The sequence below is a fragment of the Phoenix dactylifera genome, chromosome 10, assembly GCF_051530095.1.
Source record: "Phoenix dactylifera cultivar Ajwa chromosome 10, Ajwa_hap1_PhDact_Kaust_v1.1, whole genome shotgun sequence".
NCBI classification, from domain to species: Eukaryota; Viridiplantae; Streptophyta; class Magnoliopsida; order Arecales; family Arecaceae; genus Phoenix; species Phoenix dactylifera.
In genome coordinates this window covers 29,266,952-29,293,200 of record NC_143199.1, presented here as the reverse complement: position 1 = coordinate 29,293,200, position 26,249 = coordinate 29,266,952, and the positions used below count along the sequence as shown (strand labels likewise).

Here is a 26,249-nt window from a genome sequence, read left to right as displayed (position 1 = left end):
GTCGGATATCCTCGAGGTTACCCCCTTTCATTTTCGCAATATTGTATCTTCTGACTTATGTGGATGTACTCATACTAAAATAGTATGAATTATTTGGATTACCCAAAAAAAAGAACATAAGGAAAATAAAGCCTCATACATCATAAACAATATACAAAACCAACGGCATAACTGCCATCCTCTTGTGTATCCAACTTCATATGCCATTATATTCCCTTCTCTTCTTATATCTGAAATGGTGAATACCTGTAATACAGAAATCCGAGATAATATATATGTCTTTCATTAAAGGGCCAGACATTAACCTGCATGAATGATGAGAATGAGCAATCCATGTAACGTATAGTATTGGAGACCCCTTGAGCCAAACTTTAGTCAAAAATAATACATAAGCGGATAATGATGCAGGTACAAAATCAACTGAAAACCATCTTCCAAGTATATGCCAATGGTTAATTGCAAAAGAACATTTAATTACGACGTGCTGTGGATGTTGAATAGATTGAGGACAGAGATCACACTGTAAATTCTGATTAAAAAGAATACCCCTATCATGAAGCAGAGATTTGCATGGCAGCCTCAACCAATTTAGTTTCCACCAGAAAAAAAACTCGCCCTCATTGGCACCTTCAATTTTCATATCCATTGAGACCGGGCATCAAGTGGTTAACCACTTGATATATATATATTTTTTTTTTGGTACATCGGCGTCTCACACACAATGAGTGTGAGTACAGACCAAATACATTTCCCTTAAAGAAGGATTAGAGATCTGGAAGAGTTCCAAGTTAACTAATCGGACCAATTTCCTTTAGACGAAGGAATATGCTTAATATGATTCATCATGCTAGTATTGAAATAGTAGGCTAATGGCTGCAAATCCCGTTCCTTTTCATAAGTAACAAAGTGAGCCGCTTTCAGATTCGATAAATCATCATGCACATTTAAGAAAGTCAGCCAATGGCTTAAAGTGTAGCAATTAATCCAAGGTTTCGTATAGGCATTTAAATGATTTTGCACCTTAGATCCAAATCTACATATTTATTCCATATATCAGAAGCCTTCCTTGGTTTTTCCTAAGCGTAGTCAAGATCCAGCAAATTTGTACTTAGTATGCACTATCTCTGCCCATAAAGAATGTGGTTGTAATGCCACTTGGGCGGCTAACTTGCAAAACAAAGCCTGTTGTTTGTTCTGAAGTACATGCAAACCAAGTCCTCCTTTACTTCTATGATGGCATATGGTTTCCAAAGAGATTAGAAGGAGGTCTCTTTCTAACAAGTTGGTGTCCCACAAGAAGGCTCTAAAATTCTTTTTAAAGAGTTTTTCACAAAGATAAAGGCACAGCCGCACAAGACATAGTATAAATGGGAATGGAACATAGCACAACATTTAGAAGGATTGCTGCTGGAGACGAAACCCTCCACTTCCAGCTGGCCAATCTACTAGAGAATATCATAACTTAGGATCTCACCTAAAAGAGACTAGCCGAAAGGTATTATTTGGATTCCTTGATCCTATATAAGTACCCAATATCCACGTAACAAATAAGGACAAGATCCAAATTTATTCAAATCTAATCATAAATACACAATCAACTCGTAGTTAGCTCAAATATACCCGTGCTACAGTATTCTCTAGTCCACATAGGTTATAGGACGAATTTGCTTTGATAATATCTGTTACAACTCAGAACCTTATACAAAAAAGCTAGCCGAAATTTACTTTGAACCACTCAGTGAATTGCCGATGTGGGACTAAACACATGCCGTACAAGTTCTCGCAGAGCAAGCTAGCATTATTGATTCAGCATATACTAAAAATGCAACCGCACCATCATTTGCATTGAAGTTTGCGATAGTTTGAAAAGCCATCGTAAAGCTTCAAAGTGAGAATAAATAATAAGAGTGTTTGGATCCTCCATATTGAACTTCCTCCCATTCCAGTTTTTTTTATGAAAAAAATAAAACAAAAGATTATGTTGCTTAAAATAAGATCATATTTTTTAAAATTACAGTATTTAAGTTAATCACATGCACATAACATTACTATGCAAGTTCTCCGTTGCATTATTATGCTATGCTCATAGAGCTGGCATGTCCTGCTGATAACGTTAGGCCGACTTCCGATACATCTTAAAATACATGCCTAGGACATTGGCTTCCACTAAAGACATTTTTTTTACATATTTTTCATTTGCCAACTTTGACTAACTTGCACTAGCAACACTACTTTAGAACAATCACTAGTGATCAACCCACTCCCCTCCTTCACGCCAATCCACCATTGGATCATTAGCTGACCGCTTTAAGTCCTATGCAAGTAGCAAGTCATAGAGTACGAATCACTTTGAGATCTATGTGATGAATGATCCAACGTTGGATTCGTTCGAAAGGCAGAACTTCTCACCCAAGCATATGCATATCCCATCTACCTCAAAGCTAGCTGTTCACCAGAGCTGTTCATTTATTTATAATTTTTATTAATTTATGATCCATATCGTCGTCCATGACTCCATATATTTGCGATCATGCGTATGTCATCACCCATTGATGTTTTCTAGATAACAAACGCTAAGCATGGAAAATGGGGGTGGACCTTGTCTCCTTTTTCTACAGACTATTTATATGGGCGACAAGGGAGGGCCGGCGAACGACTTGTCGTTTTGGACAAATTTAATGCAATGCAAAGACATTTGGGTTGAAGAAGCTATTCATCCTCCTGATGCCGACGAGCGTTCGTGCATATTCTGCACCGATTCCACGCCTCGGAGGGAGCCAAAAGCATGTCGTTTTGTCTAAATACAATTATTTGGTCAGATGGTGGCTGCTCGATTGGATTCTTAGTTTGACACGATAACTCCATTATTGCAACTTTCCGTGGACGGGAATCTTTTGTATGGGGATCGATGTGCGGTCCTTGCAGCTCTTGTAGATATTTTGTCTTCAGACAACATTCACTGTTCTGTTTTCTCACTTGGCGGAACCAAGGCTGCTCTTTGGAAGCTCTTTGGTGCTCCAAAAAATATTTTTAGATAAAATAAAAATATTTAATAAAAATTTTAAAAAATTATTTTATTTTTTTTAAAAGTTAAAAGTAGTTATTTTGGAAGAAAATTTATTTTGAAGCTTTCCAAAAGAAGCATTTTTAGGTTCGGTCTGAAAGCTGTTTTTTTTACCAAAATATTGGTAATAAAATATAACAATTACATAAAATATTTTTTTAATAATTGTTTGTTGTATTATACTATAAATATAATATAATATTATATTATATCATAATATATTGATATGTTATGTTAAATAATTTAATATTATATTAAATTATTATGCTATAATACACAATATTATATTACTATATTATAATATTATTATCTTATATATTTATGTATTAGTACATATTATATTTTATTATGCTCTGTTGTATAATATTATGTAATGTTTTTTATAGTCATTTTGTCATACCAAAAGTATTTTTTCAGTTTGTTTACCAAACATGTGTTAAAGTGATGCAACACTTTAGAAAAGTAGTTATCAAACAACAAACAACTTTTTATAGAAACCCTACTTCAAAAAGCTCTGCTTTTAAAAGCTCTGGTTCAAAAACTCTACTTCCAATAGATGGGACACTTGATTTGACATGTATCAACTTCATTTTCGTTGCCCTCGTCCCGAGGAAAGAAGGCCTCTCGTCATCACTAAAATTCTTGCTACCCGTTTGGCTGAGTTTCTCCCTGGCGGATGAGACACAATCAATTCAGGGACAATCCATTATTGAGAATTGTCTATGTGCTTATGAAATGTTGTCTTATTGTAACAGATCAAAATATAAAGATTTAGTATGCAAACTGGATTTTGAAATAAGTCTTTGACGATAGATGTAATATATTAGTGGTCTACGCTGAGGGGCCATAATCATAGATCTGGTGGTGCGCATGCATCTACGTGGATGGATGTTCTAGTCGATTACACTATTCAGAATATCTTGTAAAGAACATCAAACCAAGGTATGGAATAATTGATGTGGGACTAAATCTAGGCGGAAGATATTTTTTAAGTATTTTGATTCTTTATAAGTATCTAAGATCTTTTCAGCGAATAATCGATGTGGGACTAAATACACGCTCGCACAAGTCGTCACATTAACTAAATGACTATTAAATTAAAGGGTATGACCTTAAGAGGGGGGGTTTTCTTCTTTAGAGCTTGCGATGTTCCATATAATCTATACATAACACTTTTATGATTGTTTATGAAAAAACAAAGGGTTTTGATCAAATCAACAAACTACGTAGATCCTCTAAATTTTATGTCCGGTGTTTTATATAGTGATCATAGAACTATTCTATCTCATTATATAGAAAAACTAAATGTTAGGATTTAATATAATCAATAAATAACCAAGAGCTTTGTCCTTAATTTCTTCTACAATAGGGCACACGCCACCATGGACCTATCCCTGCGGTAGCCTGGAGGAAATTAGCAATAATTTCCAATCTTCCATACGGTGAATGCATAAATAGATATGTGATTGCTATATGTAGAGTCACCATATAGATGCAGAGAATTTGCACCTTAATATAATAAATGAGACTTCTTTAATTCTTCTCCCACATTACATATAGTGACCAAAGTTGTTTTATGGTCATCAAATCAAGATACAATATATAGTTAACAAAATAAATGGAATACCGGGGGACCTATCATTAATTTTATTTTCTATATTTAATATAATGAACATTGACCAATTGGATCAAGCTTCTTTGCTTTATTAACTTCAATACAGACTCTGTCAAAGACGAGACAGGATTTGGTAGAAGTCTGCTTGCATTCGAAGATCCAGCGTTAATTCGTGCTACCAGCTTTCGAAGATATTGATTCGAAAATAGAGGCGCAGATTACAACCGAATTTTTGCTTCAATGTAAGTTTTAGATTTTTGTGATTTAATACCATCTATTTTAATTTCTCAATGCATTACTTATTTATTTATTTATTGGTAACAGGGGAATTAGATTACTTACTACAAATTAATGAAGGATATCCCCTTGCATCTGCTCTAGTGACACTGTGGGTAGTAGTTTTCGAGCTAAACTCTAAGTGGGGCAGTATGGGCTAAGCTTTTACCGTGTTTTGGACCCATCAGGAGCCCAACTTATTATGCCAAGATAAAGCCCAAAACTGAGTGAAACTCAAATTAGAGTCTCCAAGTCTAAGCTCAGGTCGACCAAATGCCACGCGTCCACACAAAAGACCGATCCCAAAGTAGATCGAAACGCGTCCCGGGTCTTCCTGGTCAGACCCAAATACCAGCAAGATTTTATGATCAGAGCCGTTCAATCGATCAACAAAATAATTTAGGAGTCCACGGGATCGTAACAACCGAATTGTAAAATAGACGGTTCAGATCTTCCCGCTAGACCGTATAGATACTTCGGCAGGAGCTCTCCGCTTCCTCTTCTCCAGAGCGTAGGGTTTTTTTCTGATTGGGCGGCCGCGGGAGAGGAGGAGCAGCAGAAAGATCTCCTCGGAAACGGTCAGCCTCTTCCCCCTCCTCTCCCTTTCTCTTCTTCGATTTCGAAACCCTAGGTCTCGATCTCGAAGGTTTTCGGTTTAAAACGGTTGCTCTCCTATTCATATCGTTGCCTTTGGTTACTACGACGTGTTCGATTCCCGTTTCACTGCTAGATCTCGGTGATATCCCTCTGAATCGCGTTGTTCTGTGGTTCTTGGTGCTATCTATTCCCTTTATGTGCTTTTTGTTGAGATCTTATGAGAATCTAATTCAGTTAATATTGTCCGCTCTTTTACTGTAATGTAGTAGTGGGATTTAGTAGCATCTTGGAGTAGGTTATTTTCTAGCTTCTTTTACAACTAAAAATAGAAATATTAGTGGGAAGTATTATGAAATGGATTTTAGTTCCCGTTTTTTACTGTCAAAGCTAGGTGCGTTTTCAAAGGTTCAATGATGGGATCGGCAAGCTTACCGCTGAATATTTATAATTATGTATTAGGATATGAGGCATTTCTTTTATTTTTGGAATAATTCCAGGAGAAAACTTACGAGACCCTGCGTGCTATTAGAGCCATGTAATTGTGCAGAATTTAGATTCCTTGCATTTTTGTCTTCTTTGTTACATGCAGTAGAATAAAAAATTTAATTGTAAAAAATGAGAACTATTACTGCCTCCATAAGCAAGAATTGTTTGATGAGTACCTGGTTAGGGATTTCAAGTTGATACTTGTAGTTATTTTAATAAGAAATTAGCTAATGAGAATTTGAAGAATTAGATGCAAGCAAGATGCTATAATTTTTTTTTTTTTTTTTTTTGTTGCCCAAGATCTACTCTTGGATGAACTTTTTATTTTTTAGTGGGATGGGGTTGGGGAGGGTAAGATGCAGCTGTTTGGCTTTCACTCAGGCGAACTGCTAGGTTACAAGTTTCTCCTTGCTAATTATCTCCTTAAGGATTGAAGGGGGGTTTTGAAAATGTTTGGTACTCTGGCTGTGGCACTGAGGCTGTCTGCTTGTCAGTTTTAATTAGCTTAATCGGCAGGTGCTATATTATGATTGCTTCCTGCTTGTGATTTGCGATTTCTTGCTTTATGTTATATGGAGTAGTTTCCATCTAAGCTAGTGGTCTCTTGTTGACAATGTTTTCCCTTTTTGGTGACTCCAAACTTGAACAAATTGTTGTATTGGATAGGTTTTATCAAGAAAGAAAGCCTTATTTATCTTTTTAAGATGGATCTACTCATGGTACGTTATACTGGCCAGTACTGGTATGTGCACGTCCCGATCCAGTACGTGGTATGGGGAGTGTAACGAGTGTTGGTACGCCGAACCGATCCCATATCAGGCGTGTCAACATTGTACCAGGATGGTACCGGTATGGAGTCCAGTATCGAAATGGCGGATCTTGGGGCCACCACTTTCTCTTCACATCTGATAAATAATAAGAATTTTTTAATGGTGAATAACAAAATTAAGACAAGTGGGATATGTTGAATCACCTTTAGTAAAATTGCTGGACATTGAGAAGAAATATGCATGACAATGGCTGCATGGGAAAGTTCATCTTTAATGGAAGTAGTCATATAAGTTAGGTCAAAAGCAAGGCAATGAGATTCAGAAGTTAAGCTGATTAGAGAATAATAAAATTAGGAGGCTAAGCATACATGCATGGTTAAATTTCTGGTTGAAGTTTTAGTAATGCCATCTATTCCCTAGGTTAGCTGTTCAATTCAATTTCGCATGAATGTGGTTTTATAGTTGATGCATGACTGTAGATGTTAGAGCCAAGAGCCAACACCTATCCTTACTATCACAATACTTACTTTATTACTTTAATGTTTTTGAATATTATTGAAAGTTTTTGGTAGTTTTTGTATGAACATATAAATTCATTTGGTTACCTTAGTTTAGCTTGTTTTACAAACCATGGAATTGATTTTGGATTTGTTTTCTGGTCCATGCTTGCAATGAAGATGAATTTATTAGTAAAAATTATATTTGAAAATTTGACTTATCTTTAATTTTTTGTTCGTGATCTTTCCTGCAAAATTTTTGAACTCCTGCTGATTTTTGTTACCTCCTCTCTTCTTTAGTTAATTTTATGTATTTTTTCCATTCGTTTGGTCGCATTGCTCATACACTATGGGCTCTAGGGTATCATTCCTTTTTAGGGAATGGTTGGTCCCTTGGTCCTCTCTTGTCCACAAAGATAACCTATTAATTTTCATTATCATTTGCTTGGATTGTTGAGGTGAACTTAGATTTGTCTCCTTTCCCGTTTTTCTCCATTCTATTTTTTATTCGCTCTCCACCTTTGTCTTGGCTCATCAGCGTCATGCAGACCCATGTAATATCTAGTTTGTGTGGTGAATTATTTGTCAGAATGAGATTAGTGGATGTTATTTGTGTACTGGCAATAAATTTATTTTTGGCATTCGTGCTTATTGGTATTATTGGGCACTTTTATGTCTGAAGGAGACTTTTGCATTTGAGTCTTGTTGGATCCTTAGCCCAGATATTGATGATGCATAATTATTGTTGTATGGGGTATTCATTATTGGAAGCAAGTTATGTCTGTCTTACCACAACCAGATATGTGGTAATGACCCTCAGAACTTTTGAGAGCTTTTGAGAGAATGTCTCTGCCTTACTTCCACAAGTACCTGTTGTTTGCTAATCGTATCTTCCAAAATGGCTATGAGATAATATCATGTAGGAAGCCCTATAATGTTGCTGAGTATAAATAAATAAACATTGAATGATTTTTCTCCTGAAAAAAATCTGCATTTATTGTCGTACTTTTTTTTCTCAATTACTGTTTGTGAAACCTAGTAATGTTTTAATTGCATATTTTACAGTGAACAAATGATTTAGTAAAGCTTATAATTGTTATATCAAGGAGTCTTTCGGGTTGTGTGCATCATATTGCTGATGTTCATTTGCTTTTTTATTTGCAGTTAGTTTACTTACTGAAGTAATTCTGCGTTACTAAATGGCTCCACCAGCTAAAGGTATGGAACATCTAAAACTTAATCAGATAATGCACAAATTTTATTGTTGCACAAGTACTTTTAGCCACGTTACTTATATATCCACCCATACTGCATTGGTTTGGATCCTCAAATGTTGTTGGTCTTTGTCTATTTTGTAATTGCATTACTTGCTTCATATAAGATGGTTCAAAGGTAGGGATTTGTGATCGGTTCATTGAAACAAAAGTCACAAAGTGGTAAACATTGGGATGATGTTGAAATATAATTTCAGTTAGTGAGAATTATATACAGGATAAACAGATACATGCTGACTAAAATAGCATTATATGACAAACTTTCAGTCAGTATAATTCATGGACTGTCCACAATGTCTATGTAATAAAAATTGTTGAACGGGCAAATCACCTTTGTTTTTCATTTGTCAGCTACACTGCCTTGAAGAACTTGGCCATTTGAAACTGAATTGAGTTTTTGTTATGGCAAGGAATCTAGTGAGTGGGGAGTCTTGGTGATTGTCTAGGATTGTCTCTTGGCAGTTAGGTAGCCTTCTGTTCTTGCTAATTAGTTTGTTGGATTAGTACCTATTCTTGTCTAAGTGCCTTGGCTAGACATTTTGAACTGATATATTGAGGCTGGTGCTGCATAACATGATTGCATATGATTGCAAATTTTAACAAATGTGAGTATGTTACCTTGATTCTCTAAGCTGATGCTGTGCAGATGAGGTAAGCCTATTTGGTTAACGTCTACAGTTAACTATGCGATATATTGAACTTCGCAAAAGATGGTTTTGCGTATAGATATGAAGGCGAAAGTTCATTATTACCGTAGGTGGCAATTAGTTTCCTAATGATTGAATTGTGGTCTTGTGTTGCTGTTGTTTTGTCTAAACACCTAAATATTTCTACCTGGCCATGGCAGTAGCAGTAGGGGTACATCTAATTTTGATACTAGAAGAATCCTTCAATATTCCAAGTAAAAAATCTTGAATTTAATTTAATTTTAGAATCTGTCTGACTGGCATGAAACAATCTTAATGCATGCAGTTATTTTATTGCTATACCTAACTTACCTGATTACTTGGAAGACTAGGTTTCTAGGTTCCATTCTAGCCCTCTATCTTGCCTAAAATTGCCTGGCCAGAAATCGGAAAGCAATGCAAAAAAGGTTGACATTGATTGAAATGACGGTCATACTTGTTTTTGATTTTTGATGAATTATAGCTTGATTCATGTAACTGGTCCCATTTAGTGGAAGTTAAGTTTGTTGATTAAGGTTTGTGAAACATAAAACATTGTCATGAAACAGTGGAATTCAGTTTTAAGAGGTTGATGATTTTGATGTAGGTCAACTTTGCTTTCCTGTTTGTTTTCTTCTGTGGGTTAAATATGCCATGTTATGGGCTTAATTTCTAATAAATGTTTCTCATAATGCATGCCATCTGTTTTGTACATTTTTATTAATATTTGTTCCTTGAATGTTGGTATAATTGTTCCATATGCAATGATATATAGTCACCGAATCCTGAAGTTGAGTGCTCGGAATCTGACAGAGGATAATAGTAACACCCATCTTATTTTACCAGCATTGTATTGGATGGTAATGCTTGTTTTTTTAAAAGGCGAGAATTATCATGCATGACTACTGCATTGATTGTCATCTTCTTCATTCTAAAATGTGTTTACTATTTTACCCATATTATTATAATGTGTTGAAGAAAGACCTGACCCAATTTACCAATTCTTTTTTTTTCTTTCTGAATTCTACATTTTTGAGGGAGTAGTTCCTTTAGGCTAGGATGTAAAGACTACTGTATCTGCAAAGTCAATGTTTTCTTGCATATGAGATTGTGGAGATTTTCGTCGATGCAAATCTTACAAGCTAACATCATCCATTTGGTTGATTTTTCTTTCCCTAATGACTATTGCTACAAAATCATGCCGGAACTTGGTTTACAGCATTATTATAAATTTGTAATCGTGCTTGGAAAGGAATGGATTGGAGACTGGGACTGGGGAGGGAAGTTCCTTGATTGAGAATGTAATTAGCCAACTTCATTGGGCATTGTCATCTCTTTATTCTAAAAGGAGAACACAAGCAAGATCATTCCACCTATTTGATTTCCATCCGACTGACTTGAGGACTTGATGCCTAGACTTGATAAAGGATATTTTATAAATTTTGCCATCTTGCTTGAAATTTGAAAAGCAATGGAGTCAGGTTCTGTAGATGTCTTACTCCAGTACAGGACAGTTGCAAGTCCTATAAAAATTGTTTTATCATAAATCTCACTAGCCTATATCTTTGTAGCTGTTGTTAGCTGCTTTTCAATCTTTTAGCCTCTGTTGTTTGAAAGTATCATCAAATTTCGAGCTTATGACTCTCTCTCATTTTGCACAACTGTAATTATCTTTTAACAGGTACTGCAAAGAAGCCTGATGGCAAAGCTCAGGCTTTGAAGGTTGCCAAGGCTGTGAAGTCAGGGGCTTCATCCCTGAAAAGGAAGACCAAGAAGATCCGTACTTCTGTAACTTTTCATCGCCCCAAGACATTAAAGAAGGAGAGAAATCCAAAGTACCCCAGAATCAGTGCCCCTCCCAGAAACAAGCTAGACCACTATCAAATTCTCAAGTATCCACTCACCACTGAATCTGCGATGAAGAAGATTGAAGACAACAACACGCTTGTCTTTATTGTTGATATCCGTGCAGACAAGAAAAAGATTAAAGCGGCTGTAAAGAAGATGTATGACATTCAAGCAAAGAAAGTTAATACCCTGATCAGGTCAGTAGGTTCTATATTCCTCATGCTGCCTATCTATACATATTCTTATGTGAACTGAATGTGTTAGCGATGTCCTTCTGATGATCTTTAATCTGAGACAGGCCTGATGGGACAAAGAAGGCATATGTGAGATTGACGCCAGATTACGATGCTCTGGATGTTGCAAACAAGATTGGTATCATTTAAGCCTGAGGTTCAGTTGTTAACTAGATCTGTTTCGCTTTTGGCTTTACATTTTGTGTTAGTGTTGAAAAAGCTTGACTTCAAATCCTCAGTTTTGTTTGCGTAACTCGACTTTCTAGTTGTTTTGAACATTTTAAAGACAAACTCGAAAGTATATTCTAGAGCAACTAGTTTTCTAGCTTTAATCCCGTATTTGGCAGCAGTATTATTGAAGTGTTCTCTGTATACTCTACATAAATGCTTGTCTTGTGCACAATGTGGTCCCTGTGAGGCATATCAGCTGCTCGAGTCACTGTGTCTCCTTGTGTTTGTGCTCAAGTTTAAGCCCTTATATAAAAGGTTGTCTCGCCATCCCAATTGCGGGGTTACTATTTATTTGTTGGATGATGTGTTGGATGGGTAAGGAAAGCTGGTTATGCCTTTGGTCGCAAGTATCCTTCCAACGTGCTGACACCCTGGAGTTTTGGATTTTATGGTGTCCATGGATTGTGCTTTTCCTTGTGGAACCGCATCCAAATAATGGTGCATCTGCTTGACTTGGTTATGCCTTTGATATAATCTGTTGATATTTTACTATTAGCATTTTGGCATCACACTTCATGTTGATTGGATTGCATGGTTGGATTCCCTCTCCTGAATACAAATCCAGAGAAGCGAATGGTGAGGAAGTTGCGGTTTTGGGCTGTGCAATATGTGGGGTGCTTTGAACGAATATTAAGCAGATAGAGCTTGGATGTTTGCCTTTTCTTCTCGACTTTTAGACCTGCCTTGCAAAGTAACCATATGGTGGACTGAATTTGACGCGTCATGCGCGCAAAATGAAACTGCTATTGCGGCCTTCGTGGGGTCTGTAGGCGTAATTCTGATGTGTCTCTTCGTGTCTGCTACTGGTGGAGGTGGAAGCTGGAAAAGGATGGATGACAAAGATAACACAAAGGTGGATTTGATTGCGTTCCAATGGATATTCCTCAGTCTGCCTTGTTCTAAATATTTATGTACCTTCTGGTGGGTTCCCTCATTTTTTTTGGGTGTCTCTGTCACTGGGAGAGTTATCACTCTTCCTTTCTATTACTACTTGCTCGTTCTTTTTCTACAGAACTAAGATTTTCTGATGCAGTGCGGGCACTGGACGGAAAAAAGAAGGATAGGCGAGTGCTCCGATGTTTGATGCATTCGTTGATGCAGTAATTTGATCTCGTAGTTGGCTTTTCGCATGCCAACTTTTGTAAATTGCTGAAGAGCTTTTCTGAGACATGTATGGCTTCTCACCATTTATGTGATGTTTCTCATAGAGCCAATGGCGCATCTCAAATTTTCAGTAGTTGAATTTGGATGGGACTATGGTTTTTTTTAATAATTTATTTATCTTTTTTACTGCAACAGCGGCTCACACACGACGAGTTTGGATGCGGCTAATAAAATTAGAAAACAAAAGATTACATAAGGGCTCCGACATTGAGCCGTAATTTATTCAGACAAAACTTTCAGAGTGGTGAGCCGCAAAGAACGCTATCCAGTCAACTATAGCGTTTGCCTCTTTGTAGACGTGCGTGGCTTGGTGGAAGCCATACTTTTCCACAGATCTACGAATGTCGTGGAGCAACGGTCGATTCTCACCAGCGCATCTCCGACTTTGGATCTACTCGATCACAATGGTCGGATCCTCTTTGAGGAGGCGATCCGCGCTCAATACCCACTTGGCATAGGAAATGCCCTCTCAAGCGGCTCTAAGTTCGGCACACTGCGGACGAGTCGAAGATCCAATGGTCCCCCGCCGCCACTAGTTTGGTGTCATGATTCCTGATGATGAAGCCGACACCTCCACATCTGCCGTCCTCAACCACACTGCTATCAAAGTTCACCTTGTGAAAGCCAGAGTATATGGGTACCCTGGATACGAGCACAATTCTGGATGTTGCAAGAGCAGAATGGGTGCTCAAAATATCCCTAACAAATCCAATAGATGATGCCTCAGTGATGCCGATGATCTCCACGGTATGCAATAGAGCTCTAGCTGCCACTACTCTCGGATGAGGGTTGCAACTCTCAAAGACTCAGGCATTTCTATCCAGCCAATAATGGGACAATGGTCTTGTGTGTGGATGATGCGCAATACATGGATTTACCTGATGTGGGATTTTTCGTATTTCTAATGAACTGTTGGCAAGAATCTGTAAGATAAACTATTTTTGGAGCATGTTATTTTAGATTTATTGAGTACGAACAATTTCCTAAAAGAGAAAAACAATGTATTGCTATGCAGGACAGCGAGTGAACCACAATGCGTGTGAGAATGGTTTCATGGACCACCATTAGCCTGCTGGCGGAGAGTGCCGTGCAATGTTCAGAGACCCATCAAACAGTACAACCATGCCCCATCTTAATTAATGTGTAACAAGTTCCGGAGCTAAAATAGGAAATAACTCATCCAATTATATCCCATGTGGCATTAATTTCCCATTTAATTCTCTGAAACCCGAAGTAAAATATGCTACATAACTGTAGCTAGCCCTAAACCATATATTGGCATACGATTTGCGGCCGCATTTTGCCATGCAATGTTTTCCAAAGCTTCACCACATGAATCTAATGATTACGAAGCTCTTTCCAAAGATCTCGTGCATTAGCAACAATTCTCTACTATAATCCCCTAATGGAAGTTGATTACTTCTCCCCACTAAATAAAGAGGTGGAAGAGATTGCGAATCTGTAAAGAAGAATCTTTTACCTCAGAGAATCCAGGACAATGCTCTGGCATGGAACCATGGTCCACAAGTCCACAGCCACTTCCTCTAGAGATCAAGAAGAATCCAAGTCACTGTGTGATGCCCCACCCCAAGACCATGAGCAAATGGTGGGGGTTAGTGCCGTGGCTATGCTAAAAAAGTGCGGTGCTCTGCTGTTCTTCTTGACATCAACCTCGCCCCCTGAGGGGGCTCCAATGTCCTGCCTCAAATCAAGGCCCCTTGTTCTGGGGGAGAGAGATTACCTTTTTTATTTTTTTATTTTTTTGCGGCACCCTCACTTCCTTTCTCCGGTCATTTACAACCACCCCCTTTCGACACGTGTACTTTGTCCATTTGTGCTTGTCGTCGTTCCCTCCGGGCACCTCCTGGGCTAGTTGCTCGACTTTCGCCTTATCGTAACCTCGCTTTGCCGAATTGGGAATGCCACCCGGGCTTCCATGCAAGGACACGATGGTACGGAAAATCTTAGACTTCCACCTGTACGACGCCCAACAGCGGAAATATAATGGGTCCCACGTGTATTGCTATCCAATTCTACGACATGCGTTGCAGAAGATCCGGAGTATCTTTTGGGAAATTGGCGGTCGGGGAAACTAATCTGAAGAGCTCCTAATCTCCAATCTTAATCCGTTATTACATCCTCGTTCTCGGATTCCGGTCACCTTCCCTCTCCTTCCTCTTCAGAAAATTTGGCCAGTTTGGGTTTCCCATTCTTCTAAATGTTCCTTCGGATCGGTGACCGCAAACAGATTCTAGATTCTCTTGTCGGGTTATCCGTTATCCTGAGAGAGAACTATGGATCACACGGTCCAACGGAGACGGGGGAGGGAGAGATCCAACGGCTGGTATAGTTTCAATCCAGGCACCAGCAGTCGGCTTTAGGACCAGCCACTTTGCCGCCACTCGGCGTTCTCGTAATTCAAGGATAATGCAGGGTCAATTGCGTGATAATTCCAACTAAAGTGGGCTAGGTGGAAGTTGAACGGGATGAGCACTACGCCAGTTGCAAAGCTCTCTCAGAGAGAGAGAGAGAGAATGGAAGAAAATTTGAGAGAACTTGGATAAAGAAAGTAGAGATTAGGAAGGGAGAAGGATCTAATGCTGGTGTTGGGATTCGTTCAGCTCCGCTGAATTCCAAGGATCCGAATTTTATTTATTGCCGCCCCTCGAAAAAGCGGAGGCCTTTGTGGCTCGCCTCCCATTGGCGTGAAGGGAAGAGTGCAGGGTGGGAGTGAAAAAGACCGGAATCTTGTTAGTGTTTTCGTTCTCCGTGCCCCGGTGGAGTAAGAAGAGCATGGGAGAGCCTGGTAAGTATCTGAAAGCGGTGATCTTTTTTGGTTTTCTGTTTTAATGAGATGTTCTTGATTCTGTTTGGTTCTTGGGGGTGCATTTCTTGGGGTTTGTGTGGTGGGAGGTGTCTGAGGTGGGCTTCTGAGAGTGGTGGGTGAAAGTAAGGGTTTTGATTTGCATGCATCTTGAAAGAATTAAAGAAGTTTGGGGTGCCGTGGGAATGGGAATTTTGGAGGGTTTTGGGGTTTCGTAGAGGGGTGAGTTCTAGGGCGCGGTGAAATGACTTCTGTGAAATCTGATCCCTCTCTGGAAATTGAGATGGTGGTTTGCTGAATTGTTTGTTCTTGAGCTGAAATTTGTGATTTTTTGCCACAGGAGAAGAGAGGACTTGCTTGTGGGGTTTTGCTGCGGGGGAATGATGCTGGCGTCATTGCATAGTTGATATCTTGGATTTTGGATGCTCCAGAGCTTCCTAGGTCGTCAAAACAATGGTTGCCTAAGATGCTATCCTAAATATTTGTTGAATTTATGGTTTTTCTTAGAGAGTTCTGCTGCGATCAGGATTTGTTGTCTGCTAAAAAAGTTTTGGAGGTTATCTATTTGTGAAATTAGTCTAATTTGAAGCTTGAGGGTACTGACTGTTCCAAAATGGAACGGGCCAGCGATCAGGGTAGGTTTCTTTAGGATAAAACATAGCGTAATCTGGACAGTGGAAAGTAAATTAGTGGCTTAGTATATTGATGGCAGCTGATTTGAATATGGATTTTCAGCAAGGGACCTTTCCATACTCCTTTTGCAATCAACACATGGTTTCTTTCCAGACAGGGGCAATAAATAGAACCACAGAGATGATTTCTGGGGGCATGAGCAGTTCAGGCTTGAACAGCAACACTCATGGGATGTTTCTGCCTGGTAACCCCAGTATGACTGCCAATATGTCTGCAATAAGTGCAGCTGGAAGCTCTTCAAGCAATTTTTGTCTTGATCATGTGCACAGGTTCAAGCCTGGTACTGTGTCAGGTTCAGATTGGTCTGCTCAAGAAGTGGCTAAATTGAATGAAGGTCTTATGAAGTATGTGTAATTATTGATTTGATTTTCTTTTTTTGCTTTCTACTTTCCATATCTTTTTTGCGCTGATGCTCGAATCTTAGCTACCTGAAATCTTTGTTATTGAAGTTTTTAAATCCAGTGCTAGTATTGGTAGTTTGGAAAACAAATAATTCCATAGAAGCATTTGGTTGTTTGGAAACATCATTGAGTGTCTAGTGTAAATGAGGCAAATGTTCGAGATATGATATTTGAAATATTTCAATAACTTTATATTGATTTATAACATTTACTTGCCTAATGTGATGATGTTATCAAGCAGATTCACGCTTACTGGTAGTGTTTCACTCATGAAAGATTGCAGAAGTTGTAACTAATTCTCTTGTATCTGTGCAGTTTAGCTACTGTGTGTCTTTGTCGTTTCATTCTAATGAATCGTCCGCTGCAAGCATATGAATTATTTGATCATATGAATTGTTTTATTTAAATAGCTTCTGCCCATCTAATTCAGTGATTTGTATTTTCTTGTTTTTCTATACTATCTGGTATTCCTTTGAACATGTACAGAATATAAACCTCCATTTTCTGCTGCTTCTTTTTCCCTGTTGGTTTTTGGACCAAGAATTATTTTTTTTCTTTAAACAATTTCAGATATGCTCATGAACCAAATTTTATGAAGTATACAAAGATAGCAGCTATGCTTCCAGAAAAGACTATAAGGGATGTTGCATTGAGGTGTCACTGGATAAGTGTAAGTTCTTCAGCACCAACATTATTCATATATCTCATCCATAAATTTCCCTCTAGTAAATTATCTAGACATAGGTATGGCCCTAAACCAAGCGGAATGGAGGAGAGGAATTCATGTAGCCAACCCCAGTTAGTTTCAGATTAAGGCTTAGCTGAGTTGAGTTATAAATTCTCTAGACTTATTTTATTATCGTACTGCATAAACATTATAATCTATTTAGTCAGATACTATGTTGATGATGCTTCTATTTATCTTGTATTCGATTATTTCACTGCCTATTTGATCAAAAACTTTAATGTTATTTGTACTTGTTGATGCTGATTTACATATGCATCATGTGTACCTTGATTTATCCCAAAGACTCCTGAATAATCTTTTCTGAGGCACCATACTGATATATTGGTATCTTTGTAGAATAATGAAAGTGGTAAAAGACGGAGGCCTGAAGAACATTATGCAGGAAAGAAAATAAAAGACACAAAGGTAACACTTTTTGCCTTTTCTAGTGAACTTTTCTGTACTTATCTTTATGAAATTCCTGTTCATATCCTTCTATATTATTTGATTATCTATTGAAAAAATTAGCTTAACGGTTCATGTATTAGGTTTTTATGATTATGTATGATGATTAATTTTGAATTAACAATTTCATATATCAAGGCAGAATCTTAGTTTGTCACTGGTGGCTTCATAACTCTAGGGTACAGTTAATATGATAAATGCCATATTTTGGCTTTTGATTTTTCAATATTTCTCTCCTAATATCTTTATATTCTTTTTCTTATTGAATTAAGGGGAAAAATCTATTCAAATATTACTATATTTCTATCTTTAAATTATTTGTTAAATTTTCAAATATTTAGAAAGTGCAGTCTTCATACAAACTCAGTCTCTTAATAATAATTTCAGGAAAAGATGGTGGCTTCTTCCCCAGGAGCAAATATTCACAAGGTTCCATTAGACGGCGTGTCCCCATATTCGCTTATGATGCATAATGTGAACCACAGTGATCAGTTTTCGCATGAAGGTGGTTTGTTCATCTGTTATGAGGATGTTTCTTTTACTATGAGAATTTTGCTAAGTTGCTTATTTCTATACTATTAGGTTTCAACTTTCATGTTTACCTTTTCTATTATTCTAAATTTTCCCCTTTTTTTGTTAATGTCATTTATTTACCTCCTTTCAGAAATCTTAGATAAGGCTGATTCATTTCCACACGACAAATGATGTGGTCGTTGTAAGTACTAAGTGCAACTCACTGATCAAGAAGACAGTTTACCCTTGTGAAGTGTTTAGTGGCAATTAAGCATGCAGATGACAACCAATTAATTCAAACTGCATCAACCAATTTCAGCAAAGGCTTCATATCTTCCATTAGTAGATTCAAACTATTTAATCGAATTATCCCTTCTGGCTTGAGCATATTTGCAAATTCAATCTATTCGACCAGCAACTTACAATGTTCGAGTGGCAAACCACCTACTTGATATAGCAGACTTGTGTGGGAACTATAAATTGAAGCCTTCAATTTAGTAAGCGGAGGAAGGGAGAAGATGAGAACATTTGAAGAGGCTATTGGTCTCACAACCCCAGGATTATCCAAACACCTCAAATCACCTTTTAAGCCAATTTAAGTATTGAATATATAAATACCATTGGAATTTGAACTCCTAAATGTTAACCAGTAATGTAGTTCAGATTCAAACTAAGTTTAGATTTAGTTATTTTTAATTTTTGAGTTTTGTTTTCACTTAGTTTACCATTCTTATCAAGTCCTAGGATTCTTTCATCTGTCTTTTTAGTGAAAGTTACATATTCGTATTGTATTGCAATTTTCGTACTAATTGTCGGGACTAATTTTCTAGTGGTTTTCCCCCTATAATGTGTACAACTAGACTTATAATTTATACTTTAAGGCTCTGTTGGGCTAGCATTTGTTTGTGGTAACTAGGATTGTATTTTGAAGTATTTCTGATGGTTTCTATGGAGTTTGATAAAAATATAAATTTACACTTTTTGGTTATATTTCTTAGAGCAGAATTCAGAGAAGGTGCTAAAGTAACACAAAAATCGTACAGTAAAATATTACACAGCTGATTTGTAGCTCTCCTATTTCTCCTCTCATTGACAACCTGTGCTGTGTCAGGTACTGGCTTGAGGTCCCAGTAGGAGAGTTACACCATGCTATGTAACTGTTTTTGTAAAATTGCTGCATCATCTTAGCATTACTCACTGTAGCACACTCAAGTACCCAGTCTTAAGCTTCAGGAGTTTCAGGTTGATTAGACATTCCATTTTGAGTCAATCTATGTATGTCAGAACTCAAGTTCCTTAGAGATAAGTTGGTAGTCCTATGATTAGGAAACATTGTTTTAGGTTCTTTAAGCGTATATAGATGTGAGCCCTTTGAGATTAATGAATTTTGTATGGTTTATGAGTTATGCTGAATAAAGTAGCAGGTATGTGGAGGTTTTTCCCATCTGCTGGTATCTCTTCTATCTATACAAATCGAACTGTTCTCTTTTTCAAATTGTAATTCTGCTATTTGAATATGAATAATGCATGCAGGAAACAATTGCTGTGCTTAGAGTCATTATCATCATCATTATCGTTCAAGCCTTTTCCCATAAAATATGGGCTTGAGCAGATTGCATGACTGGGTATCAGCCTAATGTCAATCCTCCAAATTTGCCATCGAATTCTTGGCCAAGGCAAATTTAGGCAAAAGGTAGGCCTGCCCTTGACCTATATGGCTAGTTGGCAGTTTGTAAGACATATTTTATGGACCAGATAAGCTTATGCGACTAATGCGCTGCCCTCCAACATTTCTTTAGACTTGCAAAGAGTCTCGATGAAGGGTTAAGGTGCTATCTTTTTATGTAGGTGGCAATGTTTATCTCAGATACAAATAAGCTGACGGACCAAATGAAGGGCTTGTTTGGACTCCTTTAGAATTTATCAATATATGGCATAGCAGGTGGTGAGAACAGTTTATCAGCGGAAGATATGGAAAGAGAGAGATTTTTTATGTAAGGATATGCTTGAACTCACAATCCTACAAAACCATGATATCATAAATCACCGTTTAAGAGGAACATAGAATCCTGATTTTTGTGTATTTTGCGGTCTCGGGGCTCCTTTGCTCTGTCAAATTCTTCATTAATTGTCTCTTAACTTTTGACTATTTGAAGAATTTATACATGGATAATATATCAGGGGATCCAAACAGGCTCCAAATGCAGTCTCATGTGAATACGCATATAAATTTGTTGAGAAAAATTAGTCGAGATTAGACTTTATAACCAAAGTCTATACAAATCTGAAACACAAACACATCAGCGAGAATATGTACTTATAGCAATGAATTTTTGTGGAGGATGGGAGAACATAGATACTGGTGAGGAAAACTCAAGAAGACTACTACTTAAGACAATGTTGGGGTGCTTGAATTTTTATGAATTTAATTTTGTAACTGGTTTGGTGGAATTCCTTTTTCGCAGTTCACTGCAAGTACAGAACTAAACAATGGTTTGATTTGCCATGATAAACGGGATAATTTCTATTTTTTCATTTCTGTCTCAGTTGATGTTGTTATTCATTTATTTATTTATTAATTTGTGACTAAAAAAGCACCTCCCCTTCCGATATGCATACCAATTGTTTCTCTCTTGAGAAGTTTTTCTAAACAGATGACGTAGTGGAAATGTGCATATAATAGAAAAAGGTGATATACACTTTTTTCTCAGTTCCCTACAAGTACAGAACTAATTGATGGTTTGATTTGCCATGATAGATGAGATAATTTCTATTATTATATTTGTGCCTCAGTTGATATTGATATTCATTTATATATTTATTTATTTGTGATTAAAAAACACCTCCCCTTCTGATATGCATTCCAATTGTTTCTCTCTTGAGAGGTTTTTCTAAAGAGAGGGACAAAGTGGAACTTTGCATATAATAGAAAAAGGTGATATACAAATTATAACAGAATATTTGAGCCCTTCCAAGTGAGTCTTCCTCTGGTGAATAGTGATAATTTAAATGCGAATCTTCTACTACACTCTGGCTAGATAAGCACACGTGATATAATACTTCTAAAACAACTTGTTAGATAACCTTGGGATCAAAAAGATTTTTTCTAAATATACACATTTTCTCGTATATACTTGGTAAGCTTAACGACATGATAAGATGGAGTTCAATTTATATTCTTATTCCTTGCTGATTAAACAGATTAAATACCTATAACCATAATCATCTAGCCTTTTCCCAACTATATAGGGTCGCTAATTATGATCCATTTCATAGTTATTGACATATTTTTTAGGAATGGCTATCAACCTGATATCAACCCTCCATCTTTCTCATCTAGGCTTGGGGTTAGCCATAGCGGGGATTTGTTAAACAGATTACATACTTCAAAAATCATGTTTATGCAGAACAAGTTAATTTGGGTTCTTTTGCTGTTTGTTTAGTTTGATTGATTATTTATTGTATAAGTATGGGTTAATGCTCCTCTGGCAACAAGATATCTTGATATGCTAGTTATCAACCTATTATGTCTCCAAGTATGTGAGTGTAACCAGAGGTATGCTATGCCAGCTTTTCCCCAAGAGATGGAAAAGGATGTGCGTGATTTCAGTTTGCCATCTTTTAGTATAGTTCTTCTTTACCTAAATATTCTTTTCTATTCTGTTACTGAATAACTAAAACATTTACACTGTAAAAGTCCTTTGCACCCTGTTTATCTGCCACTTTTTTTTTTTGATTAGGCCCAGCTTTTGATGGTGCAATGCAGCATCTTCTGGATGAAAATGTTCAAATTTTAGGCCAGATTTCAGCAAATCTTGCTACATTCAAGGTTTGTATTTTAACTTTCTTCTCTGTCTAGTTTAGTGCTTAGAATTGGCTCATTCTTCTTCATACCATTAGAGAAACAAGTCATGAGTTTCCGGGTGTTGGTTATCACTTTCTTAAACAATTGTGCAATGACTCCTACTATTATTGCAAAGATCTAGGTTTTTCACCTGCAAGATTGTCGGATGCATATTTTTGAAGGAAGAGAATGTAGATTAGAAGATCATATTAAACATATTCCCAAAATTTGTAAAGCCGTTAAAAGAATTAATCTGACACCAAGGCCTAGTCCTACAAGTTGTTCTTATTGGCTGAGCTATATACCATGGAATGCCACATAAACAAGTGTACATACACGAGTGCGAGCGGCGCATGATTTTAGGTACAAGAACTTTCCTTCATGGCATGTAAATACAGAAAATTTGAGGAAACAAAAAGTAAAAAATCTTGAATTATGAAGTTCTTCAGGGAAATATTCAAGGTTTATAAGGAAGAAATGTGGGGCATGGAAGTCTATGTTCTTGGGTAGGATAGAACGTTTTTTGGTATTTATATCATTTTGTTTTTTAATGCAAGCAATGCCAATACGTTTGAGAGCTGTGGCAAGTAAATAAGCATTTAAGGTTAAGTTCTTACATTGGTGCAAGGCATTCCAACATGGGAGTCAAGCTAGGGAACTAATTGGAGGGGACTCTTGGATGAAGGATTGGCAAATCATGCAACTCTCCACAAGTTTTTGGGGTTTGTTATGCATTTGTGGTTAAGGTCCATTTAGAAAGAATGAGCAGAATATGTCCATGTGCTCATTCGTTCAGAGATAATTTTCAAATAAATTTGGTGCCATGAATGTGATGATAGAATGGGAAACAGTCAAAAGCTTAATGAGAAGGAGCCTGAGAAGGCTGACTCATGCAAAAAATGAACTTTAAATTAGGGGAAGCCAAGTTCTGCAGCTTGAGCTTAGGAACCTCACATTACCCATTTGCTTAACTTCTTGCACATGAAAATCTATCTTTTAGTCATTTTATAATTTCTTTTACACCCAGTACACATACCATGCTCTATGGTAGATTTCCTCCATCATATTACTCTAGCATAGAACTATGATTCAAAACCAAATCTCAAAAATCTGGATTAAAGTAGCTACATGAAAAAAGTGTCAGTTACTTTTATATATAGATAAAATAAATTGAACAAATAAAGTATTTAAGTTCTTGATCTTAAACATGCAAAAAATTTTGCTGGACAAACTTATCACATTAGGTCAAGATTTCTCATACTTACTAATGGTGTCAAACAAAATGAACATACCATTCAGAAATTGAGTCTGAAAACTGAGGAGAGAAAAAGGAGAGTGCAAAAATAAGCATGACTACATGGCAAAGTATAGTCATGACTTTATATATTGCAAATGCAGTGCTAGGTCACCAAAAAAAGGAAACGTAAAATAAAAGAAAACAATTTTAAGTAAGAATTCTCATTTTCATCTTTCTATGTGTAATGTACCCTTGTCTTATTTCCCCACTGCCATTCTTAAACTGAAAGTCTTGAGCTATAAACCTTGCTCCTGGTAAAGCACAACCATCAAGCAACATACCAAAAGTTTCTTCTCTCACACAAATTGCTTTACATGCTAATGTTACGGACCTAGATTCTCTTCTATCCCCAGCATTGTAGGAGCAGTTTATTTCGGAATGCTAGTCTATAAGTTTGTTTCTTATCCTATTTTCTGATGTGATATATCTAAACTGACTGAACGTCTCTAACAAATGTCATGCTTTGCTTGTGATTTCTTTTAAAGTCATTCCAATCTTGCAGATACAGGAGAACATCAAATTATTTCTTCACACAAGAAACAACTTCACATCCATTTTGCATAGGTATAATGCCATTCAATTTTTTCAAAAAAATTTACTTAAAACGTTACAGTTGTTTGTTTTTATATCTGCCCAAGTATGTTAATAATAATTTGTATAATTACTAATGTTAATTTTGTACAGAATAAGCGAGATGCCTCCAATAAAGAATCAGGTTCCTGGGATAATGAGTCCATTGCCTCCTTTGCCACTGTCAATCGATGAGGAACTTCTCAAATCTGTTGTCTCTTTTAAGAGCGAGGTAAAAATTTTGCTTGCTCCTTAATTTGATGTTCTTTTTTATCTCTTTTCTTGCAGAAGTGAGATCATATCATTATCCTTCTATGTTGATCTTTCAAAAAAATAGGGCATAAAGAGTCCAATGGTTCCATTTTTCTCTTTGGTATCAGGATGAACCTTATTGCCTCAAATTATTTCTGTCCTGATGTCTAATTGCTGGTAAAACAAAAGCTTTGAATTAGTCTCAGCTTAATGGTACTAGAATGGAGAGAATTGAAAGACAGACATATTATCTAATGGAAAAGATAAGAAGGGGGGGAAGAGACAATGGCTACTTTGCTATGAGCAAAATAAAAACTAATGCTCCAATTGATTGGCAAGATGGAAAGGCCTCCCTGTAAAACGTACCAATCCTCTCTAAGTTCTGATGTCTATGTGCCATCATCACGAGGAAGTTCAGGTTGTTAATTTTTTTATTCGAGCAATGCCTAGGATTTGAACCCTAGACCTCCTCCAAGGGCAAAGTGCTGACCGAGCTAACAGTTATGAGCTCAATTATCGCTTGTCATCATGCAATAAGGTAGTGCCTACAAATCTGAAGGTAGGTAGTAGCATCCTCTTCCTTACTTAATGCCAACAGATCTCACCGTCACATATTTCATAGAAGACCACTGCCACAATAGTTTGGCAAGAACAGAGATCTGCTTTGTGATTTCAACCTTCATTAGTGTCTCCTGAAAAGTTAGTGAATGGTTGACCATTTCCGGTAACCAGAGCTTGGTTTCATTCCTGGATGGTGTTATAATGTGCACTCATCCTGTTTTATTTTATGGTCTACCATGGCGCCCCCAGGCTTTTACTTAGGTGTCCTTGTATTTTTGGGCAAAGAATGATGAAAACCACCATTTCACCCAGTGACTCAAATGATCCAGGGGAAGGGGGAGAGGCCTGAGGATGGTGCCCTCTCAATTTATTGCAAAGATGTTTGTTGAGTTAGCTAGCTATCTGACTGGTTTTCAAACGGTATGCAACCGCATCTATAAGTGGGTCTTATGGCACGGTGGTGTGAAACCAAACGGGATTTCATTCTATTATTGCCTCATATTAGTTTCATGCAGCTGCATTAAAGGTCCGGGTGCAGCTTCATGGTGGAGAATGTGATTCTTGCATAAGTAGTACAGAGAGTTTGTTGATTAAATATTATAAATTCGTATATTAGCTTGAATATCCTTTTAGTTCTTCACCCTGAGTTAATGAAAATTGGAAATCTGATTTGCTTCCAAGTTCCAATTGTATTTCCAATAATCAAATGTTGGTCATGATTGCCCTTTTATTTTTTTATTTCTTTTATTTCTTTTTTTTTTTGCTTTCATCACCTTGTTCCCCTGTAGGGGGTTTGTGCTTAATATCAATCACTTGACATTGGTCGTGTTCAATTTTTATGAAGGATGCTATTTATGGTGCACCAAATGGCATGAATTCCTAGCAGGAGCTAAGATTGTTACAACCAACTGAAGGATGAGGTGCTAACAGGTTTGTGTAATTACTCAAAACATCTTCTGTAAATTTAGCCAAGCGGCGAGAGCTTGCTCTATTATGTAAAAATATCTTCCAAGAGGAAGATCCCATTACAGAATGGAGATATCATTCTGCTGACCCGAGCACCAGGTAATAAAAGGGTCTGCTGACCCGAGCACCATAGCAGAAGGCTCTCTCTTCTCTGGTCATTTCAGTGTAACCTGATTTTGTATGTACGGTTCCTGGTATGAAACTTGTATATCTATGCTTCATAAAGGGAGAGGAACCTTGGAACGAAAACATTTTTGGTGCTTCCATGTTATCAATTCATTTACATTGTTATTGTCATTTACATTGTTATCGCATTCTTCTCCAGAATTGCAGAATTGCTCATGATATTGATGAAGTACCATTTTGGAATCTAGTTATTGTCCGTGCTGAATTAATCAGAATAAATATGAAATCAT

At 37.1% G+C, this 26,249-nt stretch overlaps 2 protein-coding genes across 4 annotated transcripts; both read left to right on the top strand.

Moving 5' to 3' along the window:
* Nucleotides 1–5,406: 5,406 nt before the first annotated feature.
* Nucleotides 5,407–11,657, top strand: LOC103723931 (large ribosomal subunit protein uL23-like). Its single transcript, XM_008815030.6, has 4 exons — nucleotides 5,407–5,533; nucleotides 8,470–8,523; nucleotides 10,926–11,289; nucleotides 11,391–11,657. Exons 2-4 carry the CDS (start codon nucleotides 8,505–8,507, stop codon nucleotides 11,473–11,475), a joined length of 468 nt encoding a protein of 155 aa, XP_008813252.1. The 5' UTR covers nucleotides 5,407–5,533; nucleotides 8,470–8,504; the 3' UTR covers nucleotides 11,476–11,657.
* Nucleotides 11,658–15,175: 3,518 nt separating this feature from the next.
* On the top strand, nucleotides 15,176–26,130 carry LOC103723917 (uncharacterized). 3 transcript variants are annotated; one of them, XR_015969459.2, is made up of 9 exons: nucleotides 15,176–15,526; nucleotides 15,885–16,581; nucleotides 17,209–17,308; nucleotides 17,723–17,791; nucleotides 18,218–18,335; nucleotides 22,084–22,172; nucleotides 23,970–24,048; nucleotides 24,169–24,286; nucleotides 25,712–26,130. XR_015969459.2 is itself a non-coding variant. In XM_039115399.3 (9 exons), the coding sequence occupies exons 2-9, from the start codon at nucleotides 16,250–16,252 to the stop codon at nucleotides 25,748–25,750; spliced, it is 927 nt and encodes a 308-aa protein (XP_038971327.3). In that variant the 5' UTR covers nucleotides 15,180–15,526; nucleotides 15,885–16,249; the 3' UTR covers nucleotides 25,751–26,130. The 3 variants fall into 3 exon arrangements, 2 of the variants coding, with proteins under 2 accessions (XP_038971327.3, XP_038971328.3); XM_039115399.3 differs by having other exon boundaries at nucleotides 15,180–15,526; nucleotides 23,987–24,048; XM_039115400.3 differs by having other exon boundaries at nucleotides 15,182–15,526; nucleotides 16,331–16,581; nucleotides 23,987–24,048.
* The last annotated feature ends 119 nt before the right edge of the window (nucleotides 26,131–26,249 follow it).